We start from the raw sequence: 15,608 nt of genomic DNA on the forward strand, positions 1-15,608 counted from the left end.
CAGTCTGCTAGTGGGCTTCAAAGTAGGACCTCCTTCCACAGAATAAAATTTCTAATTAAACCTAATTAGAAAAAGCTGAAGTAGCTTTTGAAATTCTCTGCTCCAGTACTAATCAGTGTGAATCGTCCTCCATATATAACTAACTTCTTATCTATTCAGAAAGGTCCTCACTAGCACTAAGTAAGTAGACAGCAGATGCTGGGTATATCTGAGATTTCTCACTTTAATAACCACAAAAGTGTGATCATGCAGAAATTCTGACTGGAGTCCCCTGTAGCACCACCTCTTTCAGGGCCTGAATGAGAGAGAGAGGTATGGTTTGAGTACCCTAATCCCAGCTTTTTTTTTTTTTTTTTTTAAATCTCTGCTGGCTTTCAAAGTATTGAAAAATAAAACTAGAACATAATTGCTGTGTCAAACAAATGGGACCTTCTTAAACCCTAAGATAATCCTGGCTTAGGGAAGACATAGCAAAGCTGAACAGATGTTTTCCTGGAGATGGACGTTATTAGGAAAGCTATTAGCCTGGGGGCTTTGTGAGCTGTCGATAAGTCTTTTTACCTTGAAGTATTTCTTTTAGTGAATCTGTCCCTTATATTTTGTCAGCTTCCATTCAGCATGAACTATGTGATGTGTCAGGGAGTCGGACTGTGTGGGCTGCTCCCTTTTATTCTGATTTTCCTAAGCGTTGGTTTTCTTTGACTCTTAGTCTTTATATGCTCATATATGTTCCACTGATAAGTATGTTATGGTTTAAATGGCATAAACTCTGCCTATATGGAATCTTCAAGACCTTTCTTTTTTTCCAGAGTTGAAACCTTACAAGTATGCAGGCTATCCTATGCTGATTAAGACTATTACCATTGAAACATCAGATGACCTCTTGTTTTCCAAAGAATCTCCTCTGTTGCCTGCTGCCACAGAACTTGCTTTCCATACAGTCAATTGTTCAGCATTAAATGCAGAAGAACTGCGAAGAGAAAATGGAATGGAGGTAGATTGAAAGAAACTTATTGAAGGTGGTTTTGTTGGATTTAAGTCTTTTAGATTCCTCAATGCGAAGGTCATCAGATAGATTAAGGGATCATTCTTGAGACCTAGTTCCATTTGTACATATTTTCTTTTCTGGACATAGTAAGAGAAATCTCTTGCAGAGTACACTCTTTTCCAGGCTTAGACTTGTTTGCTCAACTGTGGATAAGAAAACTACATGCGATGTTTATCTACCTATTTATTGGATTCTGTTGAGGGCTTCTGTATTCTGTAAGTGAAACAATGATAAACATGAAGAAGCCACGTAAGCAGAAATGGGTTTTTGTGCATATCTGCTCATGTATGAATGCTGTCCACTCTTGTCAAGCCCCAAATGCTAGTGCCAGCACTTGGAAGGAATTTTTTCCTAGGAAGCACATGAGTGAGCAACAGACTGCTTTGTCAAACAGGAATTCCATTCAGCCAGTATATATGGGCTTACCAAACCTGTTTTATTTCTGCCAACCTTTGTCAGTTTTTGTTGTGACTGAACTTTTACATATCATCCAATCCTCACAGGTACTGCAAGAAGCATTTAATCGTTGTGTGGCAGTCTTGACTCATTCTAGTAAGCCAGATGATATGTCTGTACAGGTAAGTTGTAGCAACTTTAATTTATATCAGTCTTCTGAGAAACTGTGTATGTATATATTTTAAAAAAGATGAATTTGTAAACATACATTTGCCTTTCAATTGGTACCAGTGAAGTATTTCTTTTTATAGGTGTGTGGATATATTAGTAAATGTTACAGTGTGGCAGCTCAGTTTGAGGAATGCAGAGAGAAAATTACAGAAATGCCTAACATCATTAAGGACCTCTGTAGGTTACTGTATTATGGCAAGGTAAGAGCTCTTGTCCTTTTCCTAAATGAATACATAGCATTCATTGTTTAGGGCAGTCTTCTCATTTTAAGGCAAAAAGGAGCACAGTAGAAAAGATGTATGTAAGATCCCAGTTTATTTTTATGGGATACAGAACTCTAGTGCCTTGTTTTTTATTTTTCTATTTGTATCAGTTTTAATGAATGTATTTTAAGTTTACTATCAAGGTTTCACATACTTTTGACTGTTAACTGATGTGCTGTTTTGTATAAACACTCTTAAATCAGCTTAATTTCTGGGAACAACTTTCAAGAAATTTTTTGCTGATTAGCTCTTAGAACGTGAATCTTGTTATAAATGCAGAGTTTGTATTGAATTGAGAACAGCAAGCTCATCTCCAACTTCTCATAGTAAGTGAAAATGTGAAAGCTTGAATGACACTACATAGTATTTGATTACAGGTTCTTTAGTCCCTGCACAGCACATGTATTGCCAAAAACCACTTGCCTGGGAATCTATGCTACCTTCAATTGTTATTCCCTTAGCTCATCCACATTCATTTCTAGTCTTAAGAAACGACTATTCAAAGACTCTTCCTTGAAGGATGTTGACTAATTAGGTATATTTGTTGGCTACCGAACATTGGACTTCAACTGCACGCGTTTCGTCATCTCCATCTAAGTGCTGATTAACAAATTTTGACTCTTTGGTAAGGCAGCCAGTTGGCTTTTGTTTGTTACAAGTGTTTAAGTGAATTTTTTTCCTTTCAGAACATACCACGAGTAGCTTCTTTGGGAGTAGAGTGTGTTAGCTCCTTTGCTTTAGATTATTGGCTACAAACGCACTTGTTCCAAGCGGGAGTTCTGTGGTACCTGCTGGGTTACCTCTTCAACTATGACTACACACTAGAGGAGAGCGGTATTCAGAAAAGCGAAGATTCTAATCACCAGGTAATGTTAAAAAGGTGCAGGATTTCAGACACCGTGGGTAGTTGTTTGCCATCTTTTACTAATAAAATAAGTGTACTCAAATATTTTTTAGCATCAGCGAATTGCAAGGACAACCGTTAAAACTAAAGACCAATGATTTCTAGTAGACTTCACACAGTGGAGGATTTTTATGTACTGTTAACAGTGAAAAGGTAAATTTGTGCTAGGAGAAGGATAAGCAACTTCTCTGGAGTGTCAGCTAGGGATTCCATAAACATATCCATGAACATATCTAATGTACCACTTCAGAGCTGCATTGTTACTTTGGCCTTTGGCAACATAAGTGGCTCACACTTCATTTTCTTTAACTAGTGACTCTTAAAGTTGGGCACTTCTTCCTCAGCTGCTGAATGGGATGAGTTTTGAACAGTATTTTATTTAATAACTCTAGTAGCACTGTTGGAAAAGGTGTACACTGTTGTTTGACAGCTGCTAGCAGGAACTGTTTGCTGAACAGAAGCCATCTAGTGTAACAGTTTCTGTAGCTTTTGGCTCATTTCAGTGACCCAGTTTTTTCTACTCATGTATAACTACATCTATTGAGCCAATAACAGTATTAGGTGTCGGTGCATCATCAGTGATGCTGATAAGTAGAGAACATGAGTTTTGTTTACCTTGGTGTGACAGTCTTGGATGAATCTTTCTAGTTATTGTGGTACTTTTCCAGCTAGTTCTTGTCTTAAAACTGCTTTTATATTTCTCAGGAGGTAGCAAATAGCCTTGCTAAACTCAGTCTGCTAGCCTTGAGTCGACTTGGAGGGTATCTCTCAGAAGAACAAGCTACACCTGAAAACCCAGCAATCAGAAAAAGCTTGGCTGGAATGCTGACACCCTATATTGCAAGGAAACTTGCTGTGGTCAGTGCCACTGAGGTAAGTACCTGTTGGCCAAAACTTTCTCTAGGGAGTTAGGGAAGAAGTAATTAGTCACTTGTAACATTCTTAAAGCACAGGAGCTCTCTTACACCAACATGGTACAAAGAACAGCAATGTAATTTTTCTCTGCATCTGGAGCAATAACAACAACAACAACAAAAACCTATTTTGGCCTCAGGCTCAATGGTCAGAATCAACAGCCTGTAGAATAAGATCTGCAAGACAAACATGGAAGGAAAGAAGCTGAGTTAAGCATTGGTAGTTTAAGGACTACAATGTCAGGGACTGAACTTCTAAATGAAAGTGCTGAGGAAGTAACATACGTGATGTTGCAGTTAGTTGCTACCCACTGTCAAAACCAGGAGAATCTGAAGTGCAGCTTGAGGAAGAATAAAGAGAAATTACAATACAGACTGTCCTGTACCAAATAACTAACATGTTTTCCTGGTATTTGGAAAGCCTGACACTTTAAACCTGCTTATGAAACCCACATTAAATGTACTTATATCATGAAACATGGAGATTAAAACTTAGCTTTGGTTATGCAGAGTAGACGTAGTAAATCTTGTATATTCCTTGTCTCTTAGACCCTGAAGATGCTTAACAGTAACACAGAGAATCCCTACTTGATCTGGAACAACGGGACAAGAGCTGAATTACTTGAGTTCTTGGAATCTCAACAAGAAAGCATGATTAAGAGAGTAAGATGTTCCATATTTCAAAAATGGATAAATAAATTAAAGATGAATGGTAATGGGATTTAAAATTATGTCATGTTTTGGTACATCTGCTTATAACACAGTGGTATAGGTGAGCAGAAAACTTCGGTGGATATCTGTTTTAAGTGTTATCTATTCCATTGCCCAGGTTATTGCTTTATGCTTTCTTTGGTTGTTTTCTTTCTGAGCTTGACCTGCTTGTCTCTTTGTTTAAAGGGTGAATGTGACAAGAGCTACGGATCTGATTTTGTCTTCAGTGACCATGCGAAAGAGCTTATTGTGGGAGAAATTTTTGTTAGAGTCTACAATGAGGTTCCTACCTTCCAACTAGAGGTGAGATCTGACTGGAATCTTTTTGTTAAACCCCAAACTATTATTGGAATGTTACTTTATTTATCTGTTGGTACAAATGAATGGAAAAAATGATTTTAAGGAAGTTATGTCCAACAGAGTGAGCGTGTTCTGGGATGTTTCTATTGGAGCAGAATAAACTGACAAGAATGAGTTTGTCATAAAGATGTGCTGCTAGGGATGGTTTAATACCTTTCTTCCACAAGCTTGTACTGCAGACTCTCAGATCAATAGCAGGAGATGGTGATTCTGCCATCTGGCTTTGCTTCCTGTCTGTACTTAGGAAAAGCTATACATGTTAAGCAACTGAAGTAGCTTTCTAAGGGTGTGTTAATATGTTATTAGGATTACCATGGGTCAAATGCTACAGCCACAATAGTGGAAAAATGCTTCTTGTTTGGGAAGAGTTGTTAAAGGTGGGTAAGTGATTGGCTACATGTTTCTGCCGTGTGAATGCTATTGCATCACAAAACTGAAAATGTTCTCATCTCTTCAAAGCTTCCTAAAGCATTTGCTGCAAGCCTTCTGGATTACATAGGTTCACAAGCACAATACCTTCATACATTAATGGCAATAACACAGACTGGGAAAGTAGAGTCCAATCAACATGGAGATCGGTTACGGAGAGTTGAAATGGCTCTGGAGGCTCTGAGAAATGTGATAAAACACAACCCAGGTAGGCTTGAAAAAACCAAACACTTTGCTGGTGGGCTTTCTTAAAGACAAACTTAAAATACAGAACTCTAGTCTTAGCTTCCTTTTAGCTGAAAGAAAGCTTTGCTGGCTAGCAGACCTTAGTATTCTTGATAGGCTTATATATAGGCTTGGTTTTGTGGTGGGATTTTTTTCTGGAGAACATTATCAGTATATGTATTCGTTTTCTGCAAAATTTGAGCCTTATCTGTTATCTGTCTTCTCTAAAACATTAGCATTTAACTGTAACTCTGGACTGATGCTGCCAGGAGGACTTAAGTAACATTTTGTAATCCTTTGAAGAATCTTCGAGATTTTAACTTCCTTGCATCAAACAAGCAAAAAAGAGCCCCCTGGACCTGAGTACTGCATAGCAATAAATATGCCAGTGTCTTACTAAGCAGGAAGAGAGAATACTCTTGAGAGTGGTCAGCAAAGATCTATGAGTACATGTCAAAGGAACTCAGACTGGAAAAGTCTGAGACACTATGATTGGAGATGTTTTTGGTTCTAACAGCAACCAGAGTTACACTTATGGCTTCTAGTGATACAGAACCCAGTCTGAGAATAACCTGTATGTTGCAGCTATAATTGTGAAGGTAGCTGTTACTGATGCAGACAGCAAGAAGGTGAGCTGCACAAATCAGACAAGTGTATGTGAGGACAGGAAGTACTGGTGAACCAGTGATACTTCAAATAAGTGAACTTCCTTGTTTGTCTGTAAAAATGCATAGAACTAGGCAATCCAAAAACAGGTGCAGTCTCTTGCCTTAGAGGAAGTATCCTACTCTTTTGAAATACTGTTGACCCGAGACTTTGTGGAGGCTAGATTTAATTCTGCAGTAGTTGCCCTCTTGTAGGAACTACTGTAATTACTTGACTATACATAAGCATCTATTCTTTACCATCTCTTTGCAAGTCAAATGTGGGCTTAGGATGGCCTTCAGTGAATGTCTGGGCAAATGTGAAGTGAATCATTTTTGATCTCTTCCAGGTTCTGAATGTGAATGTATAGGCCACTTTAAGTTGATATTCTCCCTTCTGCGTGTTCATGGAGCTGGCCAGGTGCAGCAGTTGGCTCTGGAGGTAAAAATGAACAAACAAAAGAGCAACAAAAAGTCAACAGCCAATCAGCATGTGTCAGCCTGATGATGTAGCTGTGAAGAGCAGCATCTAAAACATGTCAAGGCCTGGGGTCCAAGCTGTCAGGCAGCTCCTTTGAGGAACAAGTTACAGCTTGTGTCCTTGTTCCGTTCTTATCTGATATAAGTCAATCTGGTGTCAGGATTAAAGGCTGTATATTGGCTAATAAGTTGCTTCACCATGCACTGCGTTTTCTTAATGATGTCTGAAAAGCTGGAATGTAATCAAGCCTTGCTTTTTCACTTTTACAGGTAGTGAACATAGTAACAAGTAACCAAGAATGTGTGAACAACATTGCTGAAGCGATGGTTCTTGCGAACTTACTGGCACTCCTGCATTCCTTACCTTCAAGTATGTACTGTATAATTCTTGGAGTCTTGCAGGGCAAAGTGCTCCAATTCTAAAACTAGTTTGAATGGAGCTGACTGTGCTTACTGTTAACTGCAATGTTAAAATGCTGTTTCAGCAGGGATGATTATTGAAACCATTCTAAGTAACCTGATTATTACCTTGAATGTGTGAGCTGAAGCATCTGAATTTCAGATATTCAAATTGTATTTGAATTGCATGTAATTTAATTGACTGTTTTAGGGAATTTAGGTAGTAAACATTCAATTAAGTTGCTGTATGAGAATGTGTGATTGATAATTCCTCACGAGTTCTTTGATTAGTAAAGAACTTTGCTGTGTAGTTTAATAATACTTCTTTTCTTGGCAGGTCGGCAGCTTGTCCTTGAAACCTTGTATGCATTGACATCTAGCACCAAAATAATTAAAGAGGCCATGGCAAAAGGTACAGTAGTAAATCAAAATCCCATTTCTCTGAAACGTGACTCAAAATAACAGTGGTTAAATCAGTAAATTTATGCTACCTGTGACTAGAAGAAAGTTTGAATGCTCTCTTATTTCTTTGTACAGGTGCTTTAATCTACTTGCTAGATATGTTCTGCAACTCAACTCATCCACAGGTCCGAGCCCAAACAGCAGAGCTCTTTGCCAAAATGACTGCAGATAAGCTGGTGGGTCCAAAGGTAAGGATTGTAACGGCTCTAGTTAGAACTCTTATCTTGACAGTGCCAACCTCTCTAAAGACTGAATGAAACCAATTCTTCTGCGACTTAAACATTCATGTGAAGAGCAAGCTATTTTTCTCAAAAAACAGTTAACTTTTAATTTCTAAATGGGCTGTTAGTTACAGTGAATAAAACACTTCTGTTAATAAGCAGTTTGGTTTCCATTTGTAATGACTACATTAGATACCTAGACTTCAAACCTTACATTTGCTAGCACTGTTTGAAGTCACAGCGCTGTTCTGTTCTGTAGCCACACTTCCTGAGTTCTCAACTTGTTCTGTCAGTAAGTATTGATTTGTTTCAGACGTTACATTTTACTAAAGGTCAGTTGTGTTCATCCTTCCTAGGTTAGGATTATGCTGATGAAATTTTTGCCTGGAGTCTTCATGGATGCTATGAGAGACAACCCCGAAGCTGCTGTTCATATCTTTGAGGGAACTCATGAAAATCCAGAGTTAATTTGGAATGACAACTCCAGGGAGAAAGTATCAACAACAGTTCGAGAAATGATGCTTGAGTATGTGAAGACCTGCTGCTTATCTATGTCCTCAGCTGAGACACTCTTAGTGATACTGAATGGCAACAAAATGTTCCTCCTTCATACGGCAAATGTTAGAAGAAATGAGAGACAAAAAGGAGCATAAGAGGTCCTAGAGAAAAAGCACAGGATAAACAACAGCCATGCTGCACAGAGGCCATACTTCACTCCCACACTACCTTCAAGGCTTACCAGAGAGTGACATTTGGGGAGTTCTGCTCCATAAGGGGAAGATGGAAAACCAAATGCCCACAGGCCAAAACTGATAGCAATCTCAGTATTTCCATTGTACTATTTCACACCATGTGTAAACTCAGATAGTAGTCGCGCTGTATCCAGCCTCTTTCTGTTTTCAGAGCCTCCTTTGCATGTATGAGAGTGAATAACAATTTCAAAATAGGAGTTTAAGTTTTGATATAGCCATGAATTACTGGAATTGGAACCTAGAAAACATAGGCTTTATGTATTGTCTCTTAGTATGTGACAAATTGCAGAGTAGAGACTGCTGATCCACCCTGCATACGTGGAACAGTTCAGCTTTCACCTGCTTCTCAGCTCGTTCCAAATGAAATCTGTTATTTTTCCATGGCAAATTCCATGTCTCTACCAGAGTCACTACAGAAACTATCGCAGAGCTCTGTCTGTAAGAAGTAGAATCTTTGCAATCCATATTAGTGAATCTTGCACTGCCACAAGATTTGGGAGGAGGAGAATGGGATTTAAAAACTAATGGAACTACCTTACAAATGATGGAGGGAGATTGATATGGTATCAAGCAGGAAAGGAAGAGTGGTGGTGGTTTGTTGTTTTTTTTTACTGCTCTTTAAAACATACTTTTTTTTTTATAGGCACTTTAAACTTCAGAGGGACAACCCTGACACTAACTGGAAGGTAAAAGTACTTTTTCTGCTTGAGATCTCCTCAGGGAGACTATAAGCCAGCTGATAATACATGGATGTATGTCACTTTCTGTTTATGTGCTTTCTTCTTTCTCAGAGCATCAACAGGAGCTCAGTGCTGCAATGACTATTCTAATTTAATTTTCACTTCTGCTTGTATTTGGAAATCAGACACTTAGCAGTATTTTTGCCAGTAATACTCTGAGTTCTCTGACAGTTCAGCTCGTTCTAAGACTTAACTAATTCAGTGACCCCAGGAGTACTAGTTTGCTGGAAGAAGTCCTGTGACTTATTAGGTAGCTGTCGTAAACTACCAGGTGAAAAGTCAGTCTGTTCAGAAACAGTAATAACACATTGAATCTCAGAGACAGTCCTGAACTGCTCCGTTGTGCCAGGTCTGTCAGGAACAATTACTGTTTTTGCAAATACTCCTTGCTAAGTAATAACTCCGTGTTGTTTGTGACTTAACAGCTGCCAGAAGACTTTGCCGTGGTGTATGGTGAGGCAGATGGTGAACTTTCAGTGGGAGGAGTCTTCTTAAGGATATTTATTGCCCAGCCGGCCTGGGTTTTACGGAAACCAAGAGAATTTCTCATTGCGCTGCTGGAAAAGTTCACTGAACTACTGGAGAAGAATAACCCTCATGTAAGATGATTGTTTTTCTGACTCTACTCTTTGAGTTTGTCTAGTAATCTCACGTTACTGGTCTTTTAGTATTTGATTAACTTTGATTCTTACACCTTCTTTGAACCATGAATGATTTGTTTGTCTGCTCAATGTAGAAGTGTGTAGGTATGCTTAAGCAAGTTCTGTGTATGAGTAATTTTAAAGTCCCTGAAGCCACAGAAGTATCTCTAAGTCTTAGAGGCTTATGTTAGAGTAATGACAAGACTTAAGGAATTGTTATTCAGTGACTGGCCAAACCAAACAAAATTGCACTTGTTTGATGCAGCCTAATAACTTTCACGCCTTCACAATTCTAGTGTCCTCCTGCAACTCCAATTTCCCACTCTGATGGTGTAAATTATATGACCTAAATAAGGTTCCCACCTAAGAATTAGCTTAATGCAGAAGAGCTAACATTAGGTAGTTTAAATAAGACTATTCATCAAGCTGGCAGCTTAATTATATTAACTGAATTTTTAAACAGCATTCAGACAGCTTCTAGCCTATATCTGCAGGGAGACAACTAAATTGCACACTGAACAGAACAGACATCTTTATTAGGAACACGTGGTGGCAGTCTGTGGAAGCATGCAAAACGCAGTGTGTGTCAGTGCTGTTGTGCACTGCAGAAACTTCCAAAGCGTTTAAGAGGCATTATGGTGTTGTGATTCTCCTGGACGTTTTAGCATGTGCTGCTGTGCATACATAGGCTGCAGCCAAACATCAGGTTCTCTAGTTAGTGAAAATGGTACTTAATGGTAATTAATATATGACCTGTGCTCCAGAGATTCAGTGGATGTCTCTTGCTGTTGGAGCTGATTGCATTCTCCTGAACTTTTTGCTTTAAGTCTCAGTGCAAAGCCACATGATACAAACACTGGGAATGCAGTGCATACTATAAGGTGGAACAGTAAAGAAATGTTACATATGTAAGGCTTTACTGAGTTATATTTTCTGGTTTTGTTTTTTTCCTACAGGGAGAAACCTTAGAAACCATTACCACAGCAACTGTGTGCCTGTTCAGTGCCCAGCCTCAGCTAGCTGATCAAGTCCCTCCCCTCGGTCATCTTCACAAGATAATCCAAGCTATGAACCACAAGAACAATGCCATTCCTAAAAGTGCCATTCGGGTCATACACATACTGTCTGACAACGAGGTACTGGATCATCTGAGCATTCAGGCAGAAAAGTGCAGTTGGAGTATTTGTATCACTTTCATAGAAGGGTGTTATTCTGACTGTAAATACTGCATGCTGGGAACATCAGATGGAGAATTGATAGGATAAAGGAAACGTTATTTCTTGTGGAAACTTTAGAGGTGGCTGACTGGATCTGGCATAAAGTAAAGTGCTCTGATTTCTTTCTTCATAGCTTTGTGTTCGAGCGATGGCATCACTTGAGACCATTAGCCCTCTTATGAATGGAATGAAAAAGAGACCAGATGTAATTGGTGTGGCCTGTGAAGCACTTAATCGAATGTTTCAGAAGGAACAAAATGACCTGGTAGCCCAAGTAAGTATGTTCTCATTCTGTAGAGATGTGATATTTGGCTATCAAGTCTGCTCATAGGAACAGAGGTACCATTCTGTGTGCTGCAGTTGACGTGCCCAAAGGACAGGATGTCATCCAGGGAGACCTAGGCATACTCAAAGAGTGGGCTTAGGAGAACTTGAGGAAGTTCAGTGAATTCCAGGGCAAGGACTTGTACCTGGGTTGTGGCAACCCCCCACCATCAGTACAGGCTGGGGGATCCAAGGATGGAGCACAGCCCTGCTGGAAAAGGCTTGGAGGTGCTGATGGATGGGAACACGGCCTTCCTGTATTTCAAGAGGGACTGTAGGAAAAAAGGGGACAGACTCTTTAGCAGAGTCTGTTGCGACAGGACAAGGGGGAAATGGTTTCAGACTGAAGGAGGGGAGATTTAGACTGGACATAAGGAAGATAGTAAAGGTGGTGAGGCACTGGCAGAGGCTGCCCAGAGAGGAGGTGGATGCCCCATCCCTGGAGACATTCAAGGTCAGGCTGGATGGGGTTTTGAGCACCTGATGGTGCACCTGTAGGTGTCCCTGTTCACTGCAGGGGAGTTGGACTGGATTACCTCTAAGGATCCCTTCCAACTCAAATGATTCTGTGATTCAACTCGGTGTCCAGGAGACCTTCTGAAAGCCACCTAATTAATGTGCTTTTCATGTTGGGAAAAAAAGTCAGGAATCCAAAATGCAGATCTGGTCAAAGGTGTTGCCCAATGAAGCTTCTTGTATTACAGTAGCGTTCTCTTTTGTCTGCTGAGAAAGCATAACATGGAAGCAGAGGTGTAATTCAATGGAACCTGCACCTATGCAGAGCAGGATTGTTGGTTAGTATTTTTGCTGTTGCTTATCTGTATTTGGGAGGCTCAGGAAAAACTGACTAGCTAAAACTGACTGACTAAATAAATGCTTTGTAATAGCTGTTGTTACTTCTGGTTCACACAAAAAAAGTAATACAACAGTGTAAACCATGGAACATCGGGAACTTCCTAGTCCATATTAAGGTGACTCGTTTATGGATGTTTGCAGGCTTTGAAGGCAGATTTGGTCCCTTATCTTCTAAAACTACTTGAAGGTATTGGTCTTGAGAACCTGGAAAGCCCATCTGCAACAAAAGCTCAGATTGTTAAAGCTCTGAAATCCATGTCTCGCAGCCTACAGTATGGAGAACAGGTACGTACTGAAAAGCATTGAACTGAGTTTTCTGTGTATGGAACATCCAACTCTGAACATCCCTTGTTTAGGATTGTTATGGCTTTCATGAGCATCATTCCACCCAAAACATTACTAAGAATAACTACAAAATCATGATTTGTTAGAACTTGTCAGTCTTGGTTTCCTGTGGAGGAGGCACCGATTCAATGCACAGAGAGAAGCACTGGGTAAAAACACAAATTCCAAGTGCAAGAAGTATTCTGCAGACTGCCTGTTGCTTTACTGACATGTCTTCAGAACTGTTGTTAGAAATTGATTTTTTTTCTTGTTGTCTTGATGAATGCTTCTGCAGACAACTGGGCAGTTATGGATGTAAATGCAAATTGGTTCAAATCCTTTTCTCATGCCCTTGTTGAATACTTTTCAAAGCTAAGGCCTACTTGCAGGAAAGACCTGTCCTTATCTTGCTATAGTATAGCAAAAGTCCTTTTCTCCTTATGCTATAGATGCATGGCAAACAAATGCTTGCAGTGTTGTGTTTTTTTCTTTTTGCCTGACAGTGGGATGAGGGAGAAAGTCAAGCAACTAAATGAGTTTTCTTTATGGGCTATTAAATAAATATTTAATATTTATTATTAAATATACACACAGTTCAAATGGAAAAAAAAAAACCAAATTGTTGCAGTCTCCTTGTAAATCTGTGATTTCTGTATTTCAGCCTATTGGTATTTGGTGATCACTTCAGGAAGTTCTAGTTCTAGGAAATAAGTTTGTTCCCATAGAATGTTGTGTCACTCACTGCCCTCATATGTTCAAATTCTACAGGTAAATGAAATTCTGTCTCGTTCTTCTGTGTGGAGTGCCTTCAAAGATCAGAAACATGACTTGTTCATTTCTGAGACTCAAACAGCAGGATACCTCACAGGTGAACAATCCCTTCCTATTTTTGGTCCTGAATCACACTGAACTGTTAACTGTTAACTCAGTTGTCAGACTTAAGACCACTCTGGAGGTGGTGCTTATCCTCAGTATCTCGTGCCATCGCTCGGCCTGAATGCTGTATAAATATCTGAAGTTTCTGAAAACATTTTTAGTGAGTTCATTTTCTTCTGATAGAGAATGTATTTCTCTGGATAGCCTTTCCTGTACCTACTTTTAAAATAATCAGAAATGTAGTCTGGGCACCAACAAGTCTTGCAGGTTGCACTAGTGACAGATTTAACCAGATCTAATGGACGAGGGCAACTTCTCACTCCTTCTCAGGATCAGTCTACTTTGGTTTTAGAGCAGATTGTTTTCTGAAGTTGGTGTTGGGGGATCAAGAATAAAACTCCTCAAAATTGAACTAAGACTTTGAAAGGCAATGATACTTCAAGTAGGTGAATAGTATTAATTTTGCCTTGTGAATTATGCTGCGTAGTGTACAGGCTGTGGTCATAGCTCAGAACAGTTTGAATGCCAGCAGCCCTGAGCTTGAAGCCATGTTCCTTGGTGGGAATGGCCTCATGCCAGCATATGGAGCTTGCAGCACACATGAACATAGCTGTGGTGTGCTCTAGGTGAGTCCCCTACTGGTACCATCAGGACTGGAGCTGTGCCCCATGATGCCACTGGTCTCATTGATGGTGTGGAAGAGCACTCACACCTTTCTTTGATACACAAAGCAGACGATGTGAACTTCTTGCTGGTAATGGCATGGCAGTTTAGCCTCCCAGCTATGGGCTTAGTCTTTGGTGACAGGTCGCTATGATGGCTTCCAATGCTGCATGGAACTTTCTCATTTAATTTAATATAGGAATCTTGATTTAAATTTTTGATTAAGAGCACAACTGAAATAAGGAGGTATAAATCAGATGAGTGTATAGGCAGAAAAGTTTCTTGTGAGGTACTGGTATGTATTTTGAGAAAATGAAGCAAGAACTTGTAAAATCTGGAATTGGAGATTATAGAAGCAGATACTTATGTGCCAATAACTCTTATGTCATTTCACAAAAGAATACTTCAGCTCTGGACAAGAGTTCACTGATTCTTGCAGAAACTTACTGTATATTGCATCACTACTATTTAATGCCACTTTGACAAAGAAGAATTGAATGCTTCATGTGGTTGGTGCTGAATTCTGTGGTATTTCTTAAATACTGTGAATTAAAAATGTGAAGTAAAGCCTGGCTGAAGCTTCTACCAGAAACTGTCAGGCTTCAGACTGGGGGCAGTGTGGCTCTCCAAACTGTGCTGCATTTAGATTGCTTAATGTTTAACTGCTTGCAAATATAGAATGAAAACGCTGTACAAACGCAAACCACAGATGGAAACCAAACTACAGGCTTTATTTTTGACCTGCTTCACCTTATATTCTGCCTTTGCTTCAAATTGCTTTGCTATTTGCACTTCCCTTGAAACTTCCCTTGCTTATTTCTCTTCCCTCAGGTGTCTCTTCTCCTTCCCTTCTAACTGGCAGCAGTCCCCTTCACCTGAGAAGTGGGCTTTAGATCTGCTCTGCCAGGCAGCTTGCTAACTTCTGTGTAGCTCTCTAAAGCAGGTAGATACCATCATGCAAAATGCATGCTGCATTTGCTGCGTTCCAAGTAACAGATGCATGCCATGGAATTAACACGTGTGTTCCCAGATACAAAAACACTGACAAACCTGCCTTCTTTCTGCACACAGCAGTAGGCAACTAAAAACTGCAGGCGCTGATTCCTGCTGGTATTATGGATGAATTGAACTCCTGAAGTATGGAAAATAATAAGTAATGGGAAAGCTTGAGGGACAGGAGCACTGGTGAACTGTTGCACTGGGCTGTTTACGATTGGGTCTGGCTCTGTCTGCAGGAGCCACTGAGGTGCTGCAGAGTCCCTTTCCAAAGGCAGGGATCACCTTAGTGGTGCTGCTTGCTTGGTTCTCCTGCTTTTGCAGCAGCAGTGTAGGACTGTTTTGTCTTGAGATAAACCATGCTCTGGTCTTCTGGCTCCTTGTTGTAGTGTGGGAAGGGAAGGTGGGGAATGAAGGGAGGAAATAGAGGAGAAATCAGAGAGGATGATTTATGGGGAGAGCAGAGGAGCAAGCAGAACTCACTGTGTCAAAGATCTGCATTGTATGCTGGATAGCAGGTTGGTCACTTATTG

The 15,608-nt window shown here is 39.9% G+C and overlaps 1 protein-coding gene across 5 annotated transcripts in view; it reads left to right on the forward strand.

Annotated features, from left to right (window-relative positions):
- Positions 1-15,608, forward strand: part of DNAJC13 (DnaJ heat shock protein family (Hsp40) member C13) — a 52,769-nt gene that overhangs the window by 34,481 nt on the left and 2,680 nt on the right. For 4 of the 5 annotated variants that reach the window (XM_048951282.1, XM_048951281.1, XM_048951285.1 and 1 more), the window contains 19 exons: positions 810-994; positions 1,552-1,626; positions 1,756-1,875; positions 2,625-2,804; positions 3,548-3,715; positions 4,306-4,419; positions 4,654-4,770; positions 5,287-5,464; positions 6,476-6,567; positions 6,876-6,975; positions 7,342-7,416; positions 7,542-7,654; positions 8,044-8,213; positions 9,083-9,125; positions 9,605-9,778; positions 10,777-10,956; positions 11,171-11,311; positions 12,358-12,501; positions 13,309-13,408. In XM_048951282.1, the coding sequence (XP_048807239.1) occupies positions 810-994; positions 1,552-1,626; positions 1,756-1,875; positions 2,625-2,804; positions 3,548-3,715; positions 4,306-4,419; positions 4,654-4,770; positions 5,287-5,464; positions 6,476-6,567; positions 6,876-6,975; positions 7,342-7,416; positions 7,542-7,654; positions 8,044-8,213; positions 9,083-9,125; positions 9,605-9,778; positions 10,777-10,956; positions 11,171-11,311; positions 12,358-12,501; positions 13,309-13,408 (2,469 nt within the window). Of the gene's footprint in view, positions 1-809; positions 995-1,551; positions 1,627-1,755; positions 1,876-2,624; positions 2,805-3,547; positions 3,716-4,305; positions 4,420-4,653; positions 4,771-5,286; positions 5,465-6,475; positions 6,568-6,875; positions 6,976-7,341; positions 7,417-7,541; positions 7,655-8,043; positions 8,214-9,082; positions 9,126-9,604; positions 9,779-10,776; positions 10,957-11,170; positions 11,312-12,357; positions 12,502-13,308; positions 13,409-14,910; positions 15,023-15,608 lie in introns of all 5 variants that reach the window. The other variant, XR_007378174.1, reaches the window with a different exon arrangement.

This window comes from Lagopus muta, chromosome 7, assembly GCF_023343835.1.
Source record: "Lagopus muta isolate bLagMut1 chromosome 7, bLagMut1 primary, whole genome shotgun sequence".
Classification (NCBI taxonomy): Eukaryota; Metazoa; Chordata; class Aves; order Galliformes; family Phasianidae; genus Lagopus; species Lagopus muta.